Source organism: Phalacrocorax aristotelis, chromosome 2 (assembly GCF_949628215.1).
Source record: "Phalacrocorax aristotelis chromosome 2, bGulAri2.1, whole genome shotgun sequence".
NCBI lineage: Eukaryota > Metazoa > Chordata > Aves > Suliformes > Phalacrocoracidae > Phalacrocorax > Phalacrocorax aristotelis.
In genome coordinates, this window is record NC_134277.1 from 90,700,598 (window position 1) to 90,712,704 (window position 12,107).

General features: G+C 41.8%; 1 protein-coding gene across 1 annotated transcript; it reads left to right on the forward strand.

Annotated features, from left to right (window-relative positions):
- The first annotated feature begins 8,247 nt into the window (after positions 1-8,247).
- MED10 (mediator complex subunit 10) lies at positions 8,248-11,888 on the forward strand. Its single transcript, XM_075084326.1, has 4 exons — positions 8,248-8,421; positions 8,570-8,653; positions 9,812-9,914; positions 11,075-11,888. Exons 1-4 carry the CDS (start codon positions 8,300-8,302, stop codon positions 11,168-11,170), a joined length of 405 nt encoding a protein of 134 aa, XP_074940427.1. The 5' UTR covers positions 8,248-8,299; the 3' UTR covers positions 11,171-11,888.
- Positions 11,889-12,107: the final 219 nt, after the last annotated feature.

Genomic DNA, 12,107 nt, shown 5'->3' on the forward strand with positions numbered 1-12,107 from the left:
AGTCATTAAAGAAAATGATGTAAAGAGTTCAGTGTGTTTAATTTATCATATAGAAGCCTGAGAGATGATTCAATTATTTGATTAAAGCACAGAATAGATATCTGAGAACAAAACTGACTGGACAAGAAAGCATTTCTTCATCAGGTAGACAGAGGTGTGGAAAGAATCGAGAGCTATAAATTAGAGTCTTCCTCAGGCAACTTCTGTAAGTAAAACCTATTTAAAGATTGGATGCTGGACATGAACAGTACAGTATCTTTCCCAGAGATGCAGGCAGATTGTAAAGAGAGTGGGATATGAACACAGAAGAGTGTGAAGAATGATTTTAAAATTGAAGAGTTACTTGAACCCCTCCCCCCAGAAAAAAAAGAATAGTAGAAAGAGAGTCTTTAGCTCAATGCCTGCCTGTCTCGTACTGCCTTTCAGGAAGGAATGCCTACCCACATGAAGAGGTCTACTAGAGAGCCAACGGGCTATAATTGTGTCCAAAGCATCCACACGACAGGATGGACTAAAGGAGCTACGCGTTCATACCTTTGCCCCACTGTGTTCTGAAGTCCCTCACAGCCTACAGCTTCCCGCGCACTCATATACTGTGATTGGTTTGAACCTGAGCAGTTCAGAAGTAGGTTGGAAGACCTGGTAGTCCCAGTTTGAACTGGAGGCAGCTTGTGGGCTATTCTGGTGAATGTGAGACCCTTCATGCTGATCAGGCTGAACCCTGTAGCGCTCGCTGATTCCAGCCTCTCCTGCACAACATCTGCCCAAGCCCCAGGACTACTCCCAGCCCCAAGGCAATGGTGCCCGTAGCTCCATACGGGCTGCAGCCATGGCTCTGCGCAACTTGGTTGTTTAAATGCTTTTTCACCACAAGGTATAACTGTGAATGCTAAGTAATTTTTCTGATTTCCTGGTTTGTTCTGGTTTGAATCCATGTGGGCACTACTTCCTTTTTCTTGTACACCATGAATAAAAGATGTACCTTAGAAAAACGAAAAGTGCCAGGGAAGGGCACAAACACAGGAACACAGGCATCTATGCGGTGTTACAAAGGTACCCAGCCAGCTTTTTCATCCAGACCACGAATATTCTTCCAGAATTGCTTTCAGGTACATTTCAGGAGTTGCAATATGAGTAAAGGCTGCTCTATGCCAGCTGGACTTAGTGCTGGAGAATGTTCCCAGGTCCATTTCATTTGGTAGTACACGTGGTCTAGGAGTCTTAGTAAATCTTACTGACTGGGATATTCCTATGGGATATGCCTTTTTTCCTGCATCTCTGGTAATGAAAAAAACTATCAGTTTTAAATACAGTGCACTAATTAAAATTCTGAGTTACAGAAAAAAAAAGCAGCAATAGGCAAATCAGCCTTGCTTGTTGGTGTTATATAATGAAAAGAATATTTTTCGTAGAGTACAATATATATATGTATATCTCACACCTGTGGGGGAAAAAAATCACATGAAGCTACTTGATAAATATTGAAATCAACTCTGCATTTCAGAAAAATAGATCTTAATTTTGCTTTAAATGACATACAGATGCAATATAAACTGAGTCTGATGAATAAGATTAACTCTAGGGGAAAAAACCAGATAATTCTATTGATTTCTCAGCATATTTTTTAAAAGCAAAATTAAGAATAAATTCTTTATGGGATGTTAAGGGTAGTATGAGGTAAGTTTTCAGCACTGCAGATCAAGATGAATTGTCATTACACTATGGAAATAATAGTCCTGTCCTGAAACATATATGTAAGTCATTTGCTGCATCTTGCTGACCTCCTTGGAGCCAGAGTTGTGAGAACAGACTGTCATCCAGTATCCTTTACCATCAATAGAAACAGTCTCATGAGATTCAGTTATCTTTGGATCAGGTCCCAGAACGTTTCAAGATCTACAGGACTTGGAAGAGCAAAAATTATTGTATGAACAAAATCCTGAACCTGCTGCTTCTTAGATTAAATGTAGATGATTTCAGTAAGGCTGAGATCCAGCCATGATGCATAAATGCATCATCCTACAAATTTGTGGTAAGATGTGTATTATTTCAAGTCATTAATAAGCAAGTTGCTAAATAACAAATCTGTATGGAAGCTATAATTACCCCTCTTATTCAGCTGAATAATGGGATTTTTTTAACTGTTTATTCTTTGTATCCCATGATTTTCTTGCAGTAAAATGAGAAAATACAGCATGCTTCTGAGTGAGTCAAAAACCATCCTAAACATAAATACCATCAGCCTGATATATCACGAGGAGGTAAATGGTATTCTCTGTGCTGCTCACATCTATCTTCCCTGCTTTTCTTTTGCTTATCACCTGTTGTAATTAAAACAAAGAAGGGTAGCTGGCTCACTAAATGGAATTCTTAGGCAGGTGATGCTCCCAGTTAATGACCTGAAATTTCAACCTCCAGTTCTGGGTCTGCAGGATGAGGAAGAAGTGATTAGTGCATTAGATACAATCATGCAGAATAAAATAGTAACAAAGACAGAAAGTGAGAAAGACAGAAGGAGAAAAAACATACATCATTGGAACTCAAGGTGTTTTATTTTTTTTCACTTCTTCCACTTTATTGGCCAGTAGCAGAAAACAGGAGCTGGGAGGAGAATCACAGTTCCAGAGACGGACAAACAGATGAAATATTTGTCATTTTTTTATATTTCTGAGAAGAAAAAGTGACTATACCAGCACTTTCAGTAATAAACCATAAAGACCACATTGTGCCATAGTATACTGGAAAAGTCATTTATCTGAAGTATATACACCGCCAGATAAGAAAACAGTGACCTGAGCTTTTTCCAGACTGAAGGCCATATAAACAGTCTCAAGTCAACCTTTTTATGCTCTGCTTGGTAAGAAACCACTATGCAAACTGTCTACATCCTACACAGCACAGGCCATTCTTTGACAACTGAGGCAGGCAGGACCACATAACAGTAACCACACAGATTCAGGGAAAGGCTCCATCTGGGCCAATATCCTGTGCTCAGCAGTAACCAGAAGCAAATGCTAAAGAGTGAAGACAAGAAAAACATCTATGAGACCACTCCTGACTATCCTCCTGGGCTTGGACTACCTTTGGTTCAAGGGTTTCCTGAGCCAGGTGTGGTTTATCTACTCAACTCTGACTCTCTCTACCAAGCATTTGTCCCGTTTCCCCTTCAACCCAGCTAGGCTTTTGCTGTCCATAGCATCCATTGGCAAATAATTCTACAAGGCTGCCAAACCTTGTGCGACAAAAATAGCTTCTTTTTTGCATGTTTTGAAGCTGCCTCCCGTTGGCTTTAATTTGATGGTCCCTAGTTTTTGTGCTGGAAGACACTCTAGGCTCCAGACCACTCATGGCTTTGTGGATACTGATACTTGGTATCAATACAGCAAAGTATTGGTCATAGCTCTTATCAGTGGGCTCTCTCTCAGGCTGAAGAGTCCGTCTATTCATGCTTTCCTTGTACAGAAGCCATTTCACATCTACAGTCATCTTGGCAGCCCTTCTCTGACTCTTTTCCAGGTCTACTCCAGGGAACCAGAACTGCATACAGGATTCAAGGTTGGGGTGAACTGTGGATTTATGCAGTAGCACTATGACATTTTCAACTTTGCTCTCAAATTCGTTTCCTAACAATTCCTAACTCTCCATATGACTTCTGACCACTGCTGAGCACTGAGGTTATGTTTTAATGGAACTAGTGTGATCCTAAGTCTTGCTCCTGTATGGTAATGGTCAAGAGGCCATGAATCTTCATAGGAAACTAGCAATATTTCTACTTGCTATGTGCATTGCTTTACATTATCTGTCTGAATTTCTTCTGACACTTTGTTGCCCAGCCACCAAGCTTTTTCAGGTCCTTCTATGGTTTCCTACAACCTGTATTCATCTTTACTCCCCCAAATAACTTTCTCATATGCCAATTTTCTCATTGTGCCATCTGATCTCTTTTCTGGGTCATCTATGAACACATCGAATGGCACAATTTTCAGCCCGGTTCCCTGTAGCACTCCTCTGGGAACGATTTTCCCCTGCAAGAATTAAATGTTTGCCCCTATCCTGCATTTCCTATCTGGCAATCAGTTCTTTATTCAGTCTAGGATTTCTCCTCTTATTCTATTGCTTTAGTTCCTTAAAAGGCTTTGGTTAAGGATTGCACCAAAAGCTGATGGGAAATTCAAGTAGATTGTATCTATTAGATCACTCTTATCTACATGCTTGCTGACCCCTTGAAAAATTCATTAGAGGTTTACAAAACAGGATTTTCTTTTACATAATCTGTGCTACTCTTCCCAAATGGGTCATATTGATCCACATGGCTGCTCGTTCTATCCTTTATTAGAAACCCTACTTAACTGACCAGTGCAGATGTCCAGCTTACAAACCAGTAATCGTCTGCTTTCTGCATGGAAATCAGGGTAGGAGTCCAATATGGTTACGTACATCCATGAAATGTTCATTCTAAATCTTTCTGTCTCTATGTACCTACTGATTTCTTATTTGTCAGATGCTCTCTCTCTCTCTCTCACACACACACACAAGTTTGTTTGTTTTACTTTTTTTCCCATGAACAGGAAAACACTGCCCAAGTTGGTGATTGTGAGAAAAATTTAACAACTAGTAATATTTTTATAACAATTTTTAATCTTAAAAGCACTGTACATATTTATCTAACAAAATTCATTAATCTAGCCTAACCAGCCTAGTAAATACAGATTTAAGATGAGCTGGATATCTCTACATTTGATGTTGAACGTCCATTATTTTTTTCTGTTAGATACTGTCCTGGTTTCAGCTGGAGTAGAGTTAAATTTCTTTGTAGTAGCCAGTATGGGGCTATGTTTTGGATTTTTGCTGGAAACAGTGGTGATAATGTGGAGATATTTTAGTTGTTGCTAAGTAGCACTGACACTGGTCAAGGACTCCCCTGGCTCTGCCGGGTGCACAAGGAGCTGGGAGGGGGCACAGCCGGGACAGCTGACCCCAACTGACCAACGGGATATTCCGTACCAGATGACGTCATGCTCAGTATATAAAGCTGGGGGAAGAAGAAGGAAGTGGAGCACGTTCAGAGTGATGGTGTTTGTCTTCCCAAGTAACCGTTACGCGTGATGGAGCCCTGCTTTCCCGGGGATGGCTGAACACCTGCCTGCCCACCTACTCATGGGAAGGAGTGAATGAATTCCTTGTTTTGCTTAGCTTCCACATGCAGCTTTTGCTTTACCTATTAAACTGTCTTTATCTCAAACCATGAGTTGCCTCACTTTTACTCCTCTGATTCTCTCCCCGTCCCACCAGGGGGGAGTGCGCGAGCGGCTGCGTGGTGCTTGGTTGCCAGCTGGGGCTAAACCACGACAGATACTTTACCTGAGTTAGATTTGGTAACGGATATCTATCAGATTTCAGTCATCACAAGCAAGCTAGAAGTCACGCTCGCTCAGTTCCAACAGCCAAAGGCTTTCCCACAAAGAGGAAGGAGAGGAAGTTTTAAGAGTACCTCAAAGCTCATTTTTGTTACTGAATTTAAAGCAAGTTATTCTGCTCCGTACCTCTGCTGAATGTGCATCCCCGTAAGCAAAGATGGATATAAAGCAACTCTTTTGTTTGAATCCCAACCTCTTGTGCCTGCAGAGCCACATCTGACACAATCACATGTATATAGACTGTTCTTTCAAAATTTGGCTCCCCTGTTCCTCATATTCAGATCTAATCTGGTAAGTACAGTATATTCTATGTTCTTCCTTCCCAAATATTAGAAAAAGCTATTCTGTTCCTCAGACCTTTCATGTGATCAGTGCAAAGTACTTGTATTAAAATCTTGTAATCCTGGGACTTCTGCTGTCCAGAGAACGTTCTACCAACTATGGGAACAGGATGGTCAACAACTGCTGCTCAATAGGTAATGGATTTATTTTATCATAGGACGACAATACCTGTCAAGGCCTAGAACTAATTAATTGCTTGTTGCAGCCTAGGATTGTTTTTACAATTTCACATTTGCACAGTAGTATTTTTTCTTTAATATTTAGTGCTCTTTACAGTCACTTGCTTTTGAATTTTGGGTTAGCGTAGTTAATCTTACGAACTCCTGAATAGTACTTTATATTTAGCAAAGACACAACTTTCTTCTACTGAAATAGCATGGCAACCCAGAAGAGAAACTGACCATTAGAGGGTTTTTTACATTTTTGTTGTTGTCATTGATGTCATAAATGGAAAAAAATGTAATTAATGAAAAGATACATCCAAGAAATTAAGAATTGCTGATTTTGATGGTTCTCATTGTGGAACAGATATGGTCACAAGCTGTAGCTACAAATGCATAAAATACATTAAATCTGTTGATTGACTATCATATCTATCTTAGTTTAGTTCTTACTTCAAATATTCATTCAAAACATTAATTGTGAATCAAAGCATCAGATTCTTATCTGCTGTAAACTGACAGCAAATTCCTTTTAAATTGATGGTACTTTGGCTGACATGAAGGGCTGACTTTTAGTTTTAATTGACATTACTGGACTGATCTTCTCAGACTCAACTGAAAACAGACATACAGGAAAAAAGCTATTTATAAAACACATGGCTATTGTGATGTTCCATGGGAATTTTAATGTGTCAGTTAATCTTCCCACGGGGAAAATGATGGCTGGATTATTTAATATAGACTGATATTTTGTCATTCCCCAGATAATTCCATTGCGTTTTTTATTATCAAGTGAACTTCTGTCTGTTACCGCTTCTGTTTCCTACAGAGTTTAGAGAAACACTCATAATTAGCAGATTTAAGACAGGTGGGGAAGATAATGAGCCCTTATCAGATAATTAGTCACTGGTCGCTCCATTTCTTTTTGTGCGGTATGCCAACCCCTGTCTTCCCATTGCTCAGGAATACTTAATCTCTGCACAAACTAGAACAGACACAGGGACTGAATGGCCCCCACTGCCGAATATATCCTAGCCTCTGGGGTCAAGGCTTTTTCTGGGCTGTTATCCTTGCGGGTAAAAAAGAGAGCTTGAAATTCAGGTATCCTGAACTCTGGGCGTGCATTTTTATTACCAGATAAAAGGGGAGTGTGAGGGCTCCCTTTGTGAGTGGGATCAGGCACGGGCTGAGCATACCTACTGATCAGACACAGGGAGTGTGACAGGCAGAAAAATACTTGCCCTTTAGATCTATGCAGTTACCCGTATCCCAGTTACATGTATGACCTTTACCCAAGAGTTAGGACCTTTGTACTAAGAACTTCAGAGAGATGATCCCTAACCGAGGGCCTCTACCAGCAGGCAGCAGCTCACAGCTGTGGATAGAGAGGCAAGTAATTTAATGAGGAATTTGATGGAATGCAGTGAGGTGATAGGATAGTCACAGGCAGCCCCACCTAACATCAAAGGGCAGCATGGGAGAAAGCATGGAGCCACCTTTTTGAAGAGCTTTTGAGAAGGGAGTGGGGTCTGCACTGCAGATGGACCAGGACTAGAGCTCAACCTCGGGTACAGGGTGGGGATGGTGAGTAAATCGGAGCCAGACACAAGTTTTGAATGGGTCTGAAAATCATAGAATCATTAAGGTTGGAAAAGACCTCTAGAATCATCAAGTCCATCTGCCAGCCCAACACCCCCAGGCCTCCTAAACCATGCCCTGAAGTGCCACGTCTGCATGTTTTTTGAACACCTCCAGGGATGGTGACACCACCACCTCTCTGGGCAGCCAGTTCCAATGCCTGACCACTCATTCAGTGAAGAAGTTTTTCCTAATCTCCAATCTAAACCTCCCGTGATGCAGCTTGAGGCCATTTCCTCTTGTCCTATCACTAGTAACTTGGGAGAAGAGACCAGCCCTCACCTCACTACAGCCTCCTTTCAGGTACTACTGAAAAATTCCGAGGTATGCTTTATGGTAGTAAAAGAAAGGAAAGCAGTGCCGAGGGCCACCGAGCGATCCATTTCGCCAAACTCCAATTATCTGGCATTTATAAAAGATGCTAATTATAATTTAGTATTGATTGCCCTCTGTGAAGTGAAAAGGATAATTAAAACAAGCCATCAGAAATGGCAAATTGTGCTTGAGCTCAAGGCAGGCAGCCCAAAATTCTCATTTTTTTGTACAGCGTGTCGGACCTGCGCTGCCCCCCTCCCACGCCACGGCGGGAGCGGGAGGGAAGCAGGCAGGCGGGGGCGTGGCTTGCGACAGAGGAGGGGTGGTCTGAGGGCGGGCGCGGCGGTGGGCGTGGCCACCCGCTTCTCCGCCTCCCTCGCACCGCGCACGCGCGAGCGGCCGGAAGCGGGTCGGGCGGCCGTGGCCATGGCGGAGAAGTTCGACTCCCTGGAGGAGCACCTGGAGAAGTTCGTGGAGAACATCCGGCAGCTCGGCATTATCGTCAGCGACTTCCAGCCCAGCAGCCAGGCTGGCCTCAACCAGAAACTGTGAGGGGCCGGGGCCTGGCGGGAGCCGCGGCGCGGGGTTGGCCGGGGCCCCTGTGGCTGGCGTCGGTGCGGCCGGCCCCGGCAGCCGCGTCAGGGTTCGCGCGGCGCGTCCGTTGTTGGCTAAACCCCACCCGTTTTCTTTTCACAGGAATTTCATGGTGACGGGCTTGCAGGATATCGACAAGTGCCGGCAGCAGCTCCACGACATCAGCGTGCCCTTGGAAGTGTTTGAGTAAGTGGCTCTGGACCCGGAAGGGAAGGCGCTGCCGCCGGTGTGGTTTGGGGTGGCGTGTCTTTGCAGCGCGGGTGTTTTCCCCCAGGAAACACCGCTTCTTTCTTAAAATCCGCCTTCTGAATGTCCCACGGGAATGTGAGCAGGTAAGGCGTGCCTTTAGCCTGTGAGAAGGCGGAAGGGTAAGAGAAGTGATAAATTATACACCTGCTTTCAGACCTCTGGTTGGGTTTTTTCTTTTTTTTAATTTATATTGACTTTACCTGATCAGGAAGTAAGATTTAATTTTGGAAATACACTTTTCTGCTAGGTTAGAATCAGGATTTAAAATAGCAGGGGAGAATAAATTAGGCCACTACTTAGGTGTTTAGTTTCAGTAGCAGTGATCTTCTTGATCGCAGAGATTAGAACGTTAAAGGCAAAACCATGAATACAGAGGGAGAACTATACAAGACAGCTTTTACAATATAGCTGACAAGTTAATTTGCTAGCGTTTCTTGTAAGCCCACATGTCAGTGGTTTGCTATATTCTGGTGTGTTACTGGCTATACGGGACTTGTATCAGTTGGGTTTTTGCTCTACCTGTAAATCTATGATGGCAGTCTTAAATGTTCCGTTTTGTTTATTCATTCACGGTATTTCCCTTTGTCAGGCACTTACATTGCAAAGCAAAAATACAGGTTTGCTGATACAGGTCTGCTAATTTTTACTCTTTACTATGGTATGTTGCCTTCCTCCTAATCCGTGAATTGCTGGGTGCCGTATTTCTCTGTGCTTATTGCTCACCATGTACTAACATACGCAATGGTTAACACCTTTTCAGTTGCTTGGAAAAGTACCATCTTTGATCATGTGTCCTTATGGCCTGTGAGGAACTGGCTAGTTATATTTTTTGTTTGCTTTTAATACTTTTTCCAAAACTCCAGGCTTTCTGGAAACAAAGATGTAAAGCAGCATGCCAAGAGCTGTTTGCTGGCCAGGGCCTATTCCCCCTTGAGCTGTCTTTTGAAAATGCCTGAATTGAACTGTTGGGGTTTTTTAAAATGCACATTTCGGATAATAGTAGTAACAAAAAGACAGCAAGATGGATAATTCTGTACCTTGGAGAACATCCTAGTAGGAATATGATCACTTAGGTAGCCTTTTTTCTGTTTTCAGATACATAGACCAAGGCCGCAATCCTCAGCTTTACACTAAGGAGTGCCTGGAGCGAGCTTTGGCTAAAAATGAGCAAGTAAAAGGAAAAATTGACACAATGAAGGTAAACCAGAAATAATGAAAGTACTAACGTAATAATGTATTTGATAAGTTTTTACTTTGCTGTAAATATGTGGGGGTTTGTCATTTGTGCAGTTATTAAATTCCCTTATTGGGTGATTTGTACTGGGAATTGCTCTGTGTCCCTGTATCTTCAATGATGCTAACGCAGCCTGTTCTGGAAAGGAAGGTTGTACTTCATCCCACAGTTGGAGATGCAGATGTCGCTATGGTGTATTTTGGTTGAAGTTTATGTAGATTTTTTTGTTGTCACTTCGCATACTAGTGAGTACCTCACACTGTTAGAGATTGGTAACTGTGATGTGCATAAATTTAGAAATGAGCAAAACAGAAGGGATATTTTTCCAGTCGTGGATGGATCTTAGAGTATTAAAATATCAAACACGCTATATAAGCATGAGTTAGTCTTTGTAAAATTACTGAAAATGTGTGCCAGTGTTCAGGGTTGTCTGGACTTGTGCTTTCATCTGGTGTGAACTTAAGCATTTTGCTATACTGTTTAATTGCTGTAATTACTGCTGAAAAAGGCAATCAGAAAAGGAAGTTTATTGAGATCTGAGAGGGCTGTTTGTATTTCAGAACATCCTTTGCCATCCTCCACACTAACTTTAAGTTCAATTTGTGCTGCGGAGTGTAGATGTATCTCCATATGTTCTGAGCTTCTCTTTCCTTTGATATGCTCTGTGCTTGTAAAAGTTGTAGGAAGAATTATGTATTTCTAAGCCAGATGCAAGTTCTTTTTTGGAGGTGGAGGGAATTCCATATTAAATCAAGAGGACGTGTCCTATATCAGCTCTGCTTAGTAAGGTCAGGCAGATATTGATGCACCGGAGTTTACCAGAGAGGTCCAACTACTTTGTATTTCTTGGGTGAAAATGCTAGTTAAATTATGGGAAATAAAAAGCATTTTCGTTTGCCTGGTGCTTTCCTAGTGGATTTCACTTGAGCGTTTTCTGTGTATTTTGTAAATGTAACTTTCTGTGTTTGTGGTTTTGAGGGTTGTTTTTGTAATACTGCTCTCTTAGGTCACTGAAATGTAGAACTGGGGCGTATACAGACATCTCTGTTCATCAGATAATATTGCTTGATGAAATCTAAATAAATTGTGCAGATGATGTACGTACACTTTTTTCATCTTTCCAGAAATTTAAAAGTCTGTTAATTCAAGAACTGACAAAGGTGTTCCCAGAAGACATGGCAAAGTACAAAGCTATTCGAGGAGAAGATCCTCCTCCTTAAGTTGGCCTTCAATAGCTCTAAAATTGCCAATTCAGTAAACAGACTCCACTCTATAAAAACGTTGATTGCAGAGAGGGGGAACCCAAGCCTTTATAGCAACTGACGTAAAAATGGCTGTGATGGACTGTGAAGGAGCCTGATGATTGCTGATGGTTCTGGACTGAAGATAATGAATCTTCCTGAAGACTTTTACTCAAAGATTGCAGCTGAAACTTCCCATGGCGATCTGTTTTTCTTTCGTGAAAGGTTTTGGAGCTATGATTGCCTGCAGGTCATCAATACACAGCATCTCCCACAAAGTGCATTTCCAGAGCAGAAAATCATGTTTCTTGTCTTCTGAAGAGTGTGCTCCAGGCCTCTGGGCTCACTTTAAGAAAAATTTATTTATTATACTTGATTATTCATTTGCAAACTGCTTTCTTTTATTACAGTAAAAACAGTTGGCTGCTGTCATCTTGCCAAATTCTACTGAGCAGGAGCCTGCCAAGGGCTGCAGTTCTCACGTGTCATAATGAATTGCAGCCAAGAAAACCTTCAGATATTTTTGTTTTGCTCTATGCGCTGCAGTGCAGATGGCTGAGGACGTAGACAGCGAGTGTACTGGGGGACTAGCTCCTCAGCAATGCTAGTATTTTGTATAGTATTTAATGTCAGCTTTTGTTTAGTTCTCTTAATTTTCTGTAAGCAGGTCGTTGAATAAAAATTTGAAAAAATTTAATGTTTTTCTGTTGTATGCTATTCTTTGGAGAATTAGCTGAAAGCTGTGAAAAATAGCATGTTCCTCAGTCTCACAGTGATAGAAATAAAATGTATATCAAAACTTGGCTGTTAAAAGTTTGTATCTGGAGATAATGTCAACTTGATATTTTGACTTTGGGGGGAAACTTCCCTTTCAGCACCTGAAGCAGGAGATTTTGGGGATTGTCACCTGAAGCAC

What these genes read in the sequence shown, in the direction of transcription:
- MED10 (XM_075084326.1), top strand. Translation starts at nt 8,300, where the DNA reads ATGGCGGAGAAGTTCGACTCCCTGGAGGAGCACCTGGAGAAGTTCGTG. An exon ending in GCTGGCCTCAACCAGAAACT is followed by an intron (nt 8,422 to 8,569) that starts GTGAGGGGCCGG and finishes TTCTTTTCACAG; the next exon opens with GAATTTCATGGTGACGGGCT. An exon ending in GTGCCCTTGGAAGTGTTTGA is followed by an intron (nt 8,654 to 9,811) that starts GTAAGTGGCTCT and finishes TTCTGTTTTCAG; the next exon opens with ATACATAGACCAAGGCCGCA.